Raw genomic sequence first — 15041 nt, 5'->3', positions numbered from 1 at the left:
AACTTTCATTTTTCTAATGTAAACTAGTTGCCAATTGGCGGAAATATGCCATGAAATGCAACTATTCAAAAATATAGGTAAGTAAACAAGTAAGCAATTAATACAAACAGCCAAATAAATTTAATTTTAAGGTTAGAATCCTCCTATATCCCCAGCGGAGTCGTCATTTTTGTTTTAATAAAAATATAAGTGAAGTAAAAAATGACTAAGTTTTGAAAAATTGATAATCTTATGATTTAAGAAAAATCGACCTTCCAAATTAAAAGAGTCGCCACATGATTTTTTAGTAAAAATCAAGAAAACTTAAAATTATTTTTTAAAAGATTTAAAACAGATAAAAATCAGTTGAAAATATTTACAAGGGTTCGGGGATTCAAATTAATGTTTTAGGAAGGTGTTAGGCACCTAAAACATCCGTTTAAAACGGTTATCCGGCAACTAACTATTTGATTAAAAAAATATTTAACTCGATTGAAGTTTATTGGGATATTATTTGAAAGTGAGTTCTTAGTTTTATCTTAAGCGAAACTTATAATTTGAAAATTTATTTAAACTTAGTCCGATTTTAAATTATTAAAACATTATGGCATTCTATGGGGATTTGGAGTTTTCTAACTTTAAACTAACGACAAATGGAAACAGATAAGCAAGTAAAGTAAAAGAGGGAAAGAGGGAGAGAGAGGGAAAGAAATTTGGGTCCAAATCCAGGTTAGCTGTCTGTCTTGACCGGAATTCGGACCCACCTGTTTTGGATTTTGACCCATTTGACTTTCGGGTTTTTCAACCCATTTTTCTTTTGTACCTATCCTAGTCTAAACAAATGATAATACAAAGTAAATACAATAAAGTAAAAGACAACAAGGGCTTATGCCCAAAATAACAATAAGAGATATAAATAAAGTAGGCTTCTTTCAGCCCTACTTCTTCGAATATTTCGACTTCTTGGATTGCTGCGAATTTTCCCACTTTAAACCTGTTTGTCAACTCCATGGTTTGGCTCGACACAAGAAATTTCAAGAATTTATGGCTCTCCGGCATGCAAAGGGGGAGATGAGAATTCTTGTTGAACTCGGACGAATTTCACATGTGAGACGACAAAATAAAATACATTTACGCTAGATTATGATAATAAATAGTGAAATAGTAAATCATGTAAACCTTCTGTAGCTATAAGTCTATAATGACACGACAAAAATAAAAATACAAACTATTGGTGGTAATGTCAAAATGGTTTACAGGAACAAACACTTACTACAGGAAAGTAAAATATGAACCATGTGACTCCAAAAAAAAAGAAAAAATAATAATAATAAATAAATAAATAAAAATAAAAAGAGTTGCAGATTGTGTAAGTGTCATTAGGATAAAATGTAGAATTAAATCCAAGAATAGCTATCTAATACTAAAGAATAAAGCAATTTGATGCTCATCAAGCATCCGACAATACAGAGCAAAACATCCGGCTTAAACAATCAAATGAAGTCGACTAAACAAAGGGGGCGGGGAAGCTCTTAACAAGTGCACATCCTAGTTGATGCTAGCAAAAGATGAGAATTCCCACATACTTCGGAAAAAAATATTCCAAATGTGATACCTAGCTCAACTGATATTAAGAAATCCAAATGAATTTAAATAATTAGTTATTGATGAATAATCCTTTAAGCAGAAAACATTATACAACTTAACTTGGTTTGATTAGGCGCTGAGCCAAAACAGAGATTTAAATCCAACCTCAATGCACATCAAAGTAAAAATAGGACATGTTTTGCTTACAAAACTCAACCTTGTGCTCCAAATACGATCACAGATATACAATCAGCACGGCTCCAGTTTAAAGAAGAGAAGAAATAGCAATGATAAGAAAGTGAAAGATTTAACAGGTTCCTATCTTCAGAATTTCGAATGAAAGGAAATCATGAGAAAACAGCGCCTCAAATGAACATATAGGTGTGATTAGATTAAGACTATGAGGGCTGAGAACAAAATTAGCTAAGTGACCACGAATGATCTTAAAAACATAAAGGAAAATATGTACGAGAATAAGCATACAATGGCTGAATTGGAGCTTGAAAAAAAATACACAGTGATATAGTCTATAGAAACAATATTAAATGTAAATAAAAATCCACATTAAGGCATGCCGAAAACAATCAAACTCGTAATACAAGGGAAGGTGAAGTTAGCAAAGCTATGAACGAAATCATCAGCCACAAATTTAAGACTACAAATACAAAACACCAAATGAACTCAAAAAGATGATGTCTTGCTTCATCCTTCAACTTGAAGTGAAAGAATGAAATCAACATCAAAATTATAACGCAAGATCATGCTAAAACATGAACTAATTGAGACTAAAATAGTCAACTAGCCACACGACTATACTATGGGAACTAAAACAGCAATGACAACCATGGTTTGATATCGACTCTCCAAACAATCAAACAAGCACCTTTGAATCAAAATTATTCTCAAAATTTTGGCCTAGCAGAGTGTTTGGGAAAAAAAAGGAAACCCAAATTTCATAATGTTCTTTTCCAAGGAAAGGAAAGCGAGATGCATGACTGAATCCCAATACACGCTCAAACAAGACAAAAATAGCCTATTCCGATTTCCGTCGAATGGCGACTATGAAGACACTAAAATGCAACAGAATGTAGATGCGAATTTCAAGTCAACATGCTTATCAACAGGTTTCAAATAATGACAAAATCTAGAAAAATCGATATAGGCATACTTTAACAAACAAGGCGCATTAATAGGTAAAACAAACGAGTTACAATGAGAAGGTAACAATGTCTAAAATAATTAGTTTTTTTTTTGTGATTCTTTACGAAACAACACCCACAACGACAGACCCGGCCTTAACCGAGTCCAAGGGCAGAACATAAGAAACGAGGAGACCAAAGTTCTCTTCCGAGGTAACAACGCTTCTAACACCACAAGAGATGAATGGTAATCCAAGAAAAGGATACAACACTAAATAAGCATATCATTACTTCCACAGACAGTCAACGACAAACTTCTGCCGAGAAGAGGAAGAAGCTAAGCACCTTAAAAAGCAAAAACGCAAGCAACTGGAAATTTAAACAGGGAAACAGAGATGACAGATTTTTACCTCTTCTTGATGCGGCGAACTGAAAGCTCAAGCGAGAGAACGATTAAACAAACTCTAGATATTTCGACGAACCTCAATGAATCCCAATGAATCAAAAACCACGAATAAAGTAGAGATAAATGTGTCAAAGGCTTATTTTTTAGATGACAAATTTCTATATCTTTTTTCAATTCCTTTCTCTGTAAGCCCCAAAAGTTTTTGAAAAAAAAATCTCTCTTCTCAAGAACCATAAGAATGTATTTATTAAAGAAGAAATAGGATTTTTGGCTTGAAGGAGAGAGAGGGCAAAATGGAGAAACCCTTAACCCAATTCAAAATTCAAATCCCATTGCAAAGATAGGAAAGTTGTCCTCCGTACCAAAACGCGTCCACATCCCACAAAAATCTAAATTTGGCAGCAACATGGACGGCTCAAATCTCCTTATTCATCCTTGAAGACAACGTGTCGTCATCTTCGGTCGCGCAAGGATGACGTTTCGCAGCTGGAAGGACGAAAACTGCAGGCTTTTCTGCCTTATGGTACGAGCAAAATAAAAATGAGTCGTTGGAGGAAAGCGAGCCGTAGTTGACACGTGTTCTGATTTTCTTTGGAAAGAAGACGGAGGTTTGGACCGCGTCTTTTTTTTTTTTTTTGAATTGGGCTGGCTGAGTGTTGGAGTGCTAGAGATTGCAAAATAGGAAGTCCAAAATTGATTTTTATTGGGTTTAAGGTATTTGGGCTAATAATTAAATAAGATGAATTATAAATTAATTCTTGAGCTTCTTAATATTGACAAAATAAGATAATCGACTTAAATTATATAAAATAATCAATCCAAAAATGTAAACTATAACAAAACTAATTTAGTAAAAATAATTTTTTTTTAAAAAATCTTTCTTTTGAGGTGATTTTTGAATAATCATAAAATATACTAATTATATACATAATCATGTAAAATACATATATTATTCAAAAATAAATAAATAAATAAATTAATAAATAAACTATTCAAAATAACGCAAACTTTATATTTTCCCTTAAAGTTTATATAAGTTAATGTTTTGAATTGTTTGAGAAATTAAGAAGCTCATGAATTAATTCCTATCTAGGAGAGTCAGAATTTGGTGTCAACAATTCGTAGTGAACACTTTGTCATTTACCTCTCTCTCTTGAATCTCGCTCACGACTCTCCCTGAATCTCGTTCACCACTCTCCTTAGGCTCTCTCACTTTATACTTATACAAATGTATAAATTGTGTTTATGTTTGTATAAAGCAGGAGAGAATTGTATATACAAATACAATTGCATATCTCTTCGTCATATACTTATGAAGTTCTCTTTTACCTTTCTCTCTTTTTCACTTTATACAAATACAAGTTATACAATACAATGTATGATTTGTGGTCGTATAAAGCGAGAGAGAGATTTAACATACAAATACAATTGTTTTAACTCGATTAAATTGTATATAAATTCAAATTTTATGCAGATATACAAACACAAATAACATATATATATATATATATATATATATATATATATATATATATATATATATACACAAGTGTAATTTTCATAGACACAGACACCCATTTATACAAATCGTTGTTATTTATACAAATCAGATGTCTGTGATTTTATACTATTAAATGTTGCTGTGATTTTATATATATATGATGCTCCATAGCAAATGCATATGTTTGCTATGGAGCACAAATAGTCAAATTGTAGCTATAGAGCGCTAATTTAATTTTTATGTTTTCTAAATCTAAAATTTACTCTATTTTTGTGTTGCAATTTATTTCTATCAATTTAAAATATATGGCCAACAACTATATTTTAAATAACATTCAATGTTAAAGTAATATTGTTTTAGATTCTCATTATCTAATAATCTCCAACTTTTATCATTTTTTTATATTGAATACTTGACTTTTAAAAGAAAAAAATAATACATAGTTATAAATTTATTACTACTAAAAAGTGGAGCCTCGGAAACTTTTGAGGCCTTAAACCCTTAACTTCACCACCTTTATCCTTTAGCCGGCTTTGTTTTTATTTTTCCTTCTCCCTTTTGAGTCATTCAATAATTTCTTGTTAATAATTTTGCTTTTCAAAAAGATTTATAAGAAAAGACCTCCTTAATGTGGATATGCCAAAATATTATTATTATTATTATTATTATTATTATTATTATTATTATTATTATTATTATTATTTTTCTTTTATGACCTTCAATATTTCAACATGATTATCATATACATGTTTTGAGAACGATAGAGACGTACCAATTTATATGGTTTGTAAACTGTGGCAATAACTAAAAATGATATCTTGGCCAAAGGGAATGCATAGAGTGATAATAATCTCTCATCTTTAATAGTAAGTTTATGAATTTGATCAATTAAAAAGTTAAAAAAAGATGAAATTTTCTANGGGGGGGGGTAAGAATAAAAATATAAAAAGATATGTTGCAAAAACAAAGCCTAGACACATATGATGATTACATTGTGAATAGTTGAAAATTCAACTATCATAATTGAGAAAAATAATGAATATATATGAAGTACTATCCCTTTTCTCTCTATTTCTTTACCGCTTCCTTCGTAAAGATAAACTTACAAAATGTAAGGTTAATCATAATAGCGTGTGACATAGAAAGTTACATAAAGAAGGTCTGATGGCTTGTTATAGAGCACATAAAGATAGATCAATATTGAAAAGCAAAGGCTCAAATGGCCAAACAAAAGAAGAAGAAAAGCTTACAGAAATCCGGGCTAATTATATTTTATTTCGAAAGTTTCTCCAATTATAAAAATATTAAAATTTTTATTGCTCTCGAATATATTCCTTGATTATTCGATACATTACAAATGATATACAAGTTAATGGAGGGATGTATCTGAGAGATCTATTCGAGAGCGGATATATAGATGTATTTGAGGGGGATAAGGCTATAACCGAGAGGGGATAAGGATGCATTTGGGAGAGAATAAGGATGTAACCGAGAGGGGATAATCATGTGTCCAATAGGGGATTTTTGTAATTTTAAAATTTTTTTAGAGATTATGATATTATCAATTGTGTATTAATGTAATTTTTCAAAAAAAGAAAGAAACAAAGAAAAAAGGAAGGTGTTTTTAGGCTCTCCTATTTCGAAAAGTGCTTAAATTATATATTTGCCTAGCATTTTATATATGACAAAAAAGATAAATTCAGTACAAAATATCGGACTTGTACTAAGAACTAAGAAAAGAAATAATCAACGTTCTACTAAAATAACTCTTCAAAAAAATTACGTTGTGTACTACAAAAGTACATGGAGATTACACGTTATAGTTGTTATGTTTGGAAAAATACTAAAATATTATTTTACATCGTGATCTCAGTTTTTATTAATTTTAAGCAAATCAAAGTGTCTCATAGAGATGAAAGAAATATATCGGGGGGAGGGGGGGGGGATAAAATGAAGGTAGGCATAGGAATTTGAGCAATGTAGTAAGAGTGTTAAGGGAATCAATTTCCTAAATGGTCACTCAAGTTAAGATGGTCACCCAAATTAAGAGAATTGTCTTGAAATATCATTTATATTTTATTTAGGAGCAAATTATCACTCAACTATCACTATTTTCCTCCAAATATACTTGGCATTTTAAAAATCATTACTCTCGTTGGCATGACATGTCATTAAAGCTTTTTTAATAGTAGACTAATTTAATTCATTCAACCTATTTAAATAAAATAGTAATCATATTGTTTTTACTTTATTTTTAATCTATTAAGAATAAATTTTCATACTTAAAATCTTTAACCAAAATTAAACTTTTTGTTTTTTATGTTATAAAGAATACAATTTAAAAATGTAGTATAATTTTATTATTTTTGAATACTTATAAACACATATATTCAAAAAAAATATTGGTATACAAATCACTCATTAAAGCTAATTTACATCAATTAATCATAAGTTGTATAATAATTCAATAACTATTACAATAATATTACTTGTATATTTTGCAATTCATGCTTCCGATGTTGTTTTTTTTTAAAAAAAAAAGAAGAAGAAGAAAGTGAATGATATGATATTTTTTGTCCATTAGAAATACTAAATACCTCAAAAATCTCCTTAAATTCTAGTTGATATGCCCTGTCATTAAATAATCATTTAAAAAAATAGTAGACCTATTTAATTCATGAAACTTATGTCTCTACAAAATAAATATATAAATTATATGAGAATTTATGAAGATTATAAGAAAAAGTAATTTAAAAAGTCTAGTAACTTTATATATTATCACCAAACAAAATTCACTGAGAAAATTTCTGTGTTCAATTATTACTTGATAATTTTAAAATTCCTAACTAAATTATTTAAAAATTTTAAACAATTTTTTAATAAAAGTATTAAGATAAAGTTTTAAGGTTGACAAAAAATTGTAAGAAAAAAAATTATAAATTAACTTTTTTTAATTTTATTTTTATTTTTATTCTTTTATTCTATATTATATTATATTATATTATAACTTTTCATACAATTAAACATCAATAAATGAACTAATAACTAATTGAATTTACTAATTTAATTCGATAGTATACATATTAATGAGATTGATATACTGATAAATAAAGATCAAAATTCACTTACTATTTTCTTTTACAAAAAGATATTGTAAGTATATATGGATTTTAAAGCACCCAAATAATTATTTTTTAATAATTAATCGATCTTTAATATTATTGATTTATTATACCATTTATGATTAATTGAAGTAAATTAGCGTTCATGAGTGATTTGTGTATCAATATTTTTTGAATCTATGTGTTTATTAGTATTTAAAATTGATGAGATTATAGTACGTTTTGCATAACATAAAAAAATAAAAAGTTTGATTATGATAAAAGATTTTAAGTATGAAAATTTATTCTTAATAAGTTAATTAAAAAAGTTAAAAACAATATGATCTTTTTTTAGTTAAATGAGTTTAATGAATTAAATTGGTCTATTATTAAAAAAAAAACTTTAATGACATGTCATGCCAACTAGGAGAGAGTGATGCTTTTGAGTTGTCAAGTATATTTGGAGGAAAATAGTGATAGTTAGGTGATATTTTAGTCCTAAATAAAACATAAATGATATTTTAAGGCAATTTCCTTAACTTGGGTGACCATTTGGGGAATTGACTCGAGCGTTAGGCAGAACCATGATTTAACTAATAAAGTTTAAAATGTATTTAATAAGTATAATATAATTTTAAGCATGTATAATTAGGATAATTTATGGGCAAAAGTAGGGGTATGCAAAAATCGAATTGATAGATAAATCGAATTGAAAAAAATGTTATTAGGTTATAGAGCCGTCAATATGGGCTAGGCATGTTGGGTCGGCCAGACATAACCCGAGATTTAATAGGGTTGGACTACGATTTTTGAAATCCATTTGAGAAAAAAGCTTTTTAGCCCGGTCTGAATAAATCTGCTGATTTGTGGGGCTTAAGATATATTGGTAGGACTGGCCCGTGGGCCAATAAAAATTAATTTTAAAATATAATATAATATTAAATTTAAAATTAAGGGAGTCCATACTCAAAAAAAATAATTAGGTTAATATTTTTATTTAGATATTTATACTTTTACTTGAAAAAAATTTAATAAATACTATAAAAATAATTTTATTTGTGGATTTGATTAAAAAGTAGTAACATTAACATCATGTAATATTGTTTTGTCGATATTTGTGATAATATTTTTAAATTATAATTTATAATTTAATTTAATAATTCTAAAAATAATATAATTTTTTAAAAAGTGGGCTGACCCAACAAGCCTGTAGCCCACGTACTTGTGGGTTGGGCTGGCCATTTTCTGGCCCACACAAAAAATGGGCTAGTCGGCCTGACCCATAAAATGTCGAAGCCTGTATTGGTTAGCCCGAATAGGGTGGGCTAGCCCATATTGACAGCTCTATTAGGTTATTGTTATGGGAAAATTGTATATAATAGCAAACTAATAACCTAAATTAAATGGAATAGCTAGGGTTTGATTTAATTGTGCTCCATAGCAAACGTTGGCAAAAATTTGCCAGGCGTCTCTCTCCCAAAAGTCTCGCTCGCCACTCTCCCATTCTCGCCTCTCTCGCTTTATACACAGAAGTGTATAATTTCTGTTTATGTTTTGTATAAAGCGAGAGAAAATTGTATATACACATGCAAAAATGTATATCTTCGTGTTATACACTTAATTATACAATTTACAAACATTTTACTTCAAAAATTGCAGAGAAAAAGGCCAAAGAATTATACAATTGCGAATTATACAATTGCAGTGAAATACATTTTTTTCTAGCCTTATACAACAGAAGTGTATATATTGTGTTTCTGTTTTTGTATAAAGTGAGAAAAACATATATATCTTCTTGCTATACACTTATAATTATGCAATATACATACATTTTAATTCGATTCAACTTTATGCAAAGCTAATTATACAATTGCAGCGAAATAGGCCAGCGAATTATACAATTTAGGCCAGCGGATTATACACTTGTATATGTATAGCGAATTATACAGTTTTTATGTTTGCTATGGAGCGCAATTATGCAAAGTTTGTTATAGCATACAAATATGAATTTTTTGTTTGCTATATGTGAAAGTTGCCCTATTGTTATTCGGTTATTGAGTTTTTAATGGGTTTATATAAAATTATTGAATTATTGGTTGGGTATTAGTTTTTATTATTGGGTTATTGGGTAAACCGATAACCCAATAAGACAATAATAATTTGTTATTTTACCATTTCTAATTATTAAATATTAATAATTTAATATATAATTAGACACTATAACTATATCAAATTGTTAGTATTCTACCAACTTCACACTAGACCGCTTTACTAGCTTAGACAGTTTACTCAAAACTTAAAGATTAAAGTAAGGAGTTCACAATTGTAGCTGTTTGATTTTAGTTTTAGTTTTAGTCTTCATCTCGTTGAACTATTTTATTTTAGTTTTAGTTTCTAATTGTAGGTCGTAGCATTTGCAAGTTTATAAAGGTCCGTAATCTGATAAACACAAAAAAATTCATTCTATATTTTGGTGGTAACATATAATTATAGCCTTTGTGCTATATTTTGTCTTATTGATGCAATTTCTTATTATATTTCTTGTTTCACTATATCAAAACATTTAGAGGAGTGAGAAGATATGTAATACTTTATCAATATTTTCTTATTGATAAACCGATAATATCTTATTAATTTATTATTGGATTAACATATTCAAAAATAAAAAATCGAGTCGATTGATGATAGACAAAAAAAAGGTAGTGTTGAGTGTATAACATATGGGGCTAAATACGAAATATAGAAACTAAAGTATTGGTAGTGTAAATATATATATTCATAGGTAGAGGAGTGAGTGTGACAAATACTCTTCTCCTCTTCCAGTCGTATCGTATAATTTTATAATTTTGAAAGAGAGAGAGAGAGGGGAAGAAGGAGTCCTCTTGAGCATCGCTTACTCCTCTGGTAAGAAGTTGCTCAATTATTTTGACCAACTTTTTTTCTTAGCTTTAGTATTTTTTATTATCTAATTTTGATTCAGACGCAATTGAACTAATCTGATCCGGGTCGGTGAAAGAAAGACTTTCTTGTAATCTCTATTGTTGAATTGTATTTTCAAGATTTGATTTTGGATTGTGGGTAATTTTTAAATTGTGTTATTTTTTATTTTTTTTGTAGAGAAGAATGGATTCTAGGAAAAAAATTCCTGGAAATGGCAAGTTGTTGAATGATATTGAAACTATAAGTAAAGCCCTATATTTGGATAAAACCCAACCTAGGCTTTTGATGTCTACGGCCAGTAGTCGTTCTAAGTCTATTGGGAAAGCACGTTTACCGGAGCCCAAGTCCAAGAATAAAGACAGTGCTAGAGATTTATTAGACAAGGATAGTAATAACAAGTCCATGTGGAGTTGGAAGAGCTTAAAGTCATTAACTCATGTTAAAAACCAAAGGTTCAATTGCTCTTTTTCGCTTCAAGTCCATTGCATTGAAGGGATACCTGCATTTTTTAATGACCTTAGTCTTGTCGTGCATTGGAGGAGGCGACATGGTGAGTTGATGACATGTCCTGTGTTGGTTTCTCAAGGTGTAGCTCACTTTGAGGAAGATTTGAGCTATACATGTTCTATATATGGCAGTAGGAATGGTCCTCATCATTCAGCTAAGTATGAGCCAAAACATTGTTTGTTGTATGCTTCAGTTTACGCTACTCCTGAACTTGACTTGGGGAAGCATCGGGTTGACCTTACCAGGTTGCTTCCTCTTACACTAGAAGAATTGGAGGATGAGAGAAGCTCAGGTAGGTGGACGACTAGTTTCAAATTGTCAGGTAAGGCTAAAGGGGCTACCATGAATGTTAGTTTTGGGTATCATATAGTGGGAAATGGGAACACATCTGGCACACTTCCTAGCAATAGGAACGTTCTTGAGGGGCAGAACAGTGGTGCTGCAAAGCTTCTTGCACAATCCCAGAGAAGTGATGAGCTGAGCATAATAAGGCGAGCTGGAAGCCTTCCTGCTTGGTCTTCTTATTCACCGCAGTCTGCAGAAGATGTAAAAGATCTTCATGAGATTTTACCGCTGCCGAGTTCTGACCTCTACAAATCTGTAGAAGTGCTGTATCAGAAGTTTGAGGAAGCGAAGTTGGAAGCTCCATTTGAGTTCAAACCAGAGATTGATGTGTTCTCTTATACTGTTGATAACCTCAAACCAGAATTGGCCTTGTTATCAGATCCTGTGAAGGGAAATGTTGAAAATGAGTGTGAAATTGGTGATTTTTCTGTTATAGAGCAAGGCATAGAACATTCCTTGAAGGAACTGGAGGGAAAAGAAGACGATTTTGTGGAATCTGTTGATGATGCTGTGACAGAAAGACTTGTACCTGATAGTACCTTGAAGATGCCCATTGAAGAGGCGGCCCAGCCTGTACTATTGGCCGAGGGTCTTGACAGTGAGAATGAAGACCTTGCAGTGAGTGCCAACAATTTTGAGACAGATGAGTCAGCAAAAGAATTAATTATGAGAGAATTGGAGTCTGCATTAAACAGTTTCTCTGACTTGGAAAACGAGGGATTATACTCTCGGGAACATGAGAATGAAGTTATAAAGAATGATGGTTACTTGGACGCTAAAGAGAACTATAAAGAGCTTAGGAAGGGAAAATCCCTCAGCATGGATTACGTTACTGAATCCGTGGCTAGTGATTTCCTGGATATGCTAGGGATTGAGCATAGTCAATTTGGCCCAAGTTCTGAGAGCGAGCCTGATTCCCCACGAGAACGATTATTGAGGCAATTTGAGAAGGACATTCTAGCTGGTGGGTGTTCTTTGTTTAACCTTGATATGGACATTGAAGAATTTGCTTTTGATGCTCCAAGTGTATCTCAATGGAGGAACATCTCTGAGAATTTCGGTTACTCATCTTCTGCACAATTGTATGAGGAGAAACCCAAGATAGCAATTGAGGAAACAAGTAACAAAACAAGAGCTTCCATGTTGGAGGACTTGGAGACAGAGGCTTTGATGCGTGAATGGGGCTTGAATGAGAAGTCATTTGAATGTTCTCCTCCAAAAAGCTCTTGTGGTTTTGGAAGCCCAATTGATATGCCTCTAGAAGACCCTTACCAATTGCCTCCTCTTGGAGAAGGCCTAGGAAATTTGCTACAAACTAAAAATGGAGGATTCTTAAGGTCAATGAATCCTGCAATTTTCAATGATGCTAAGAGTGGAGGGAGTTTAATAATGCAGGTATCCAGTCCATTGGTGGTGCCTGCAGAAATGGGGTCTGGTATAATGGACATACTGCAGCACTTGGCCTCCATTGGAATAGAAAAGCTCTCGATGCAGGCAAGTAAATTAATGCCTTTGGAAGATATAACTGGGAAGACAGTGGAACAAATAGCCTGGGAAAATGCACCGAGTTTAGAAGGACCTGAAAGGTTTGTTGTTCTGTTTACATGTTGCGTTTTAGAGTTGGGTTGCTGTTCCCTTACTGCTAATATACATATACTTGCACCTACTTATTTCTTTTATGAAATTGCTCTGCAGACAAAATTTATTCGAACATGAGTTTGAATTTGGGCAAAATTTGGAAAGCGTTCAAAGTAAAAAGGCAAAATCGCATGGACCAATGTCCAGTAAGTTGGAAACAAGTTCTACCACTCACATGGACACCGAATATGTATCCTTGGAAGATCTTGCTCCTTTGGCAATGGATAAAATTGAAGCCCTTTCAATTGAGGGTTTGAGAATACAGACAGGCATGTCAGATGAGGATGCACCTTCAAACATCAGTGCTCAATCTATCGGCAAGTTTTCGGCCTTTGAGGGACAGAAGGTCAATTTGGGTGGAGCAGTAGGTCTGGAAGGGGCAGGTGGATTGAAGCTTCTGGACGTTAAAGACAATGGTGATGACGTTGATGGGCTTATGGGCTTATCTCTGACCCTTGATGAATGGATGAGGTTGGACTCGGGAGAGATTGACGATGAAGATGAGATTAGCGAGCGAACCTCCAAACTGCTGGCAGCTCATCATGCTATCAGCACAGACTTGTTTCAGGGCAGGTCAAAGGGAGAGAAGAGACGCGGAAAGAGTAGGAAATGTGGTTTGCTGGGAAACAACTTTACAGTGGCACTAATGGTGCAGCTCCGTGATCCCTTGCGGAATTATGAGCCAGTTGGTACACCTATGCTTGCCCTTGTCCAGGTAGAGAGAGTGTTTGTACCACCTAAACCTAAGATATACAGCACAGTTTCTGAGGTTAGAAACAACAATGAAGATGATGACGATGAATCTGCACCTCCCAAAAATGACTTAAATGTGGACATCAAAGAAGAGAAAATACCGCAGGATGAGCCAATCGCACAGTACAAAATAACCGAAGTGCATGTTGCAGGTCTGAAGAGTGAACAAGGTAAAAAGAAATTATGGGGTTCCACAACTCAAGAACAGTCGGGCTCTCGTTGGTTGGTTGCTAATGGAATGGGAAAGAAAAATAAACATCCATTTATGAAGTCAAAGGCTGCTAACAAATCTTCAAAGGAAGCTGCTTCATCAGCAACAACCACTGTGCAGCCTGGTGATACACTATGGAGCATATCCTCTAGGGTTCATGGTACAGGCACTAAATGGAAGGATATAGCAGCACTAAATCCACATATTCGGAATCCAAATGTGATACTACCTAATGAAACTATCAGACTGAGGTAGTGGTGGAAACTTTGGTATTTATGGGAACGACGAATTTTGAATGTGACCACCCAAATGCAGGTGCAAGTTTAAATTGAACATGAAAGAGCTTGTGAGTGGTGCAGGAGACAAAGGAGTGACGTGCTCTGCCTAAATGTCTCTGTACGTCCATAGCGATTGTGCTGAACCAGTATATGTTTGTGCAGTTGTCAAGGAATATATTGTTATGTTATTGTTCTCTTCTGTAAATGTGTTTGATTTTGTACATGGTTAGCTGTTGTCATGTACTGAGAATCGTGTGATTCCTGGTAATAATAGAAGATCTGTTGTTGATGTTGTGATTTTCCTTTGCATCATATTTCTATTAGCATAATGAGTCATAACCTATTTCAGCATATGTTTTATGTTATTTGTGTTCAGGGAGCTACTCATTTGGTTTAAATACTAGAGACGAGTTGTTTTTTATTCACTCTTTTGCTTTATTCTATTCAAACAAAAATAATAATATTAGCTTCAATATTTTGTGTGCGCGCATTCTCATGATTATACTGTGTGTTTTAAAAATAAAACTTACGTCTTAAATAGTTCAACTAAAAGATGATTTATTATTTGTATCATTTCATTTAAGCACACGACACTCTTAATCGTAAGATATGTAATTCAGTATGTAAACAAACATAAGAAATAGTCAAATAAATTC

General features: G+C 32.2%; 1 protein-coding gene across 1 annotated transcript; it reads left to right on the top strand.

Annotated features, from left to right (window-relative positions):
* The first annotated feature begins 10509 nt into the window (after window positions 1-10509).
* LOC107020622 (protein PLASTID MOVEMENT IMPAIRED 1-RELATED 1-like) lies at window positions 10510-14682 on the top strand. The gene is made up of 3 exons (XM_015221061.2): window positions 10510-10617; window positions 10831-13091; window positions 13201-14682. Exons 2-3 carry the CDS (start codon window positions 10837-10839, stop codon window positions 14360-14362), a joined length of 3417 nt encoding a protein of 1138 aa, XP_015076547.1. The 5' UTR covers window positions 10510-10617; window positions 10831-10836; the 3' UTR covers window positions 14363-14682.
* Window positions 14683-15041: the final 359 nt, after the last annotated feature.

This window comes from Solanum pennellii, chromosome 5 (genome assembly GCF_001406875.1).
Source record: "Solanum pennellii chromosome 5, SPENNV200".
NCBI classification, from domain to species: Eukaryota; Viridiplantae; Streptophyta; class Magnoliopsida; order Solanales; family Solanaceae; genus Solanum; species Solanum pennellii.
Note: the sequence above shows the minus strand (reverse complement) of the source record. Positions and strands in the feature narration are given on the sequence as shown.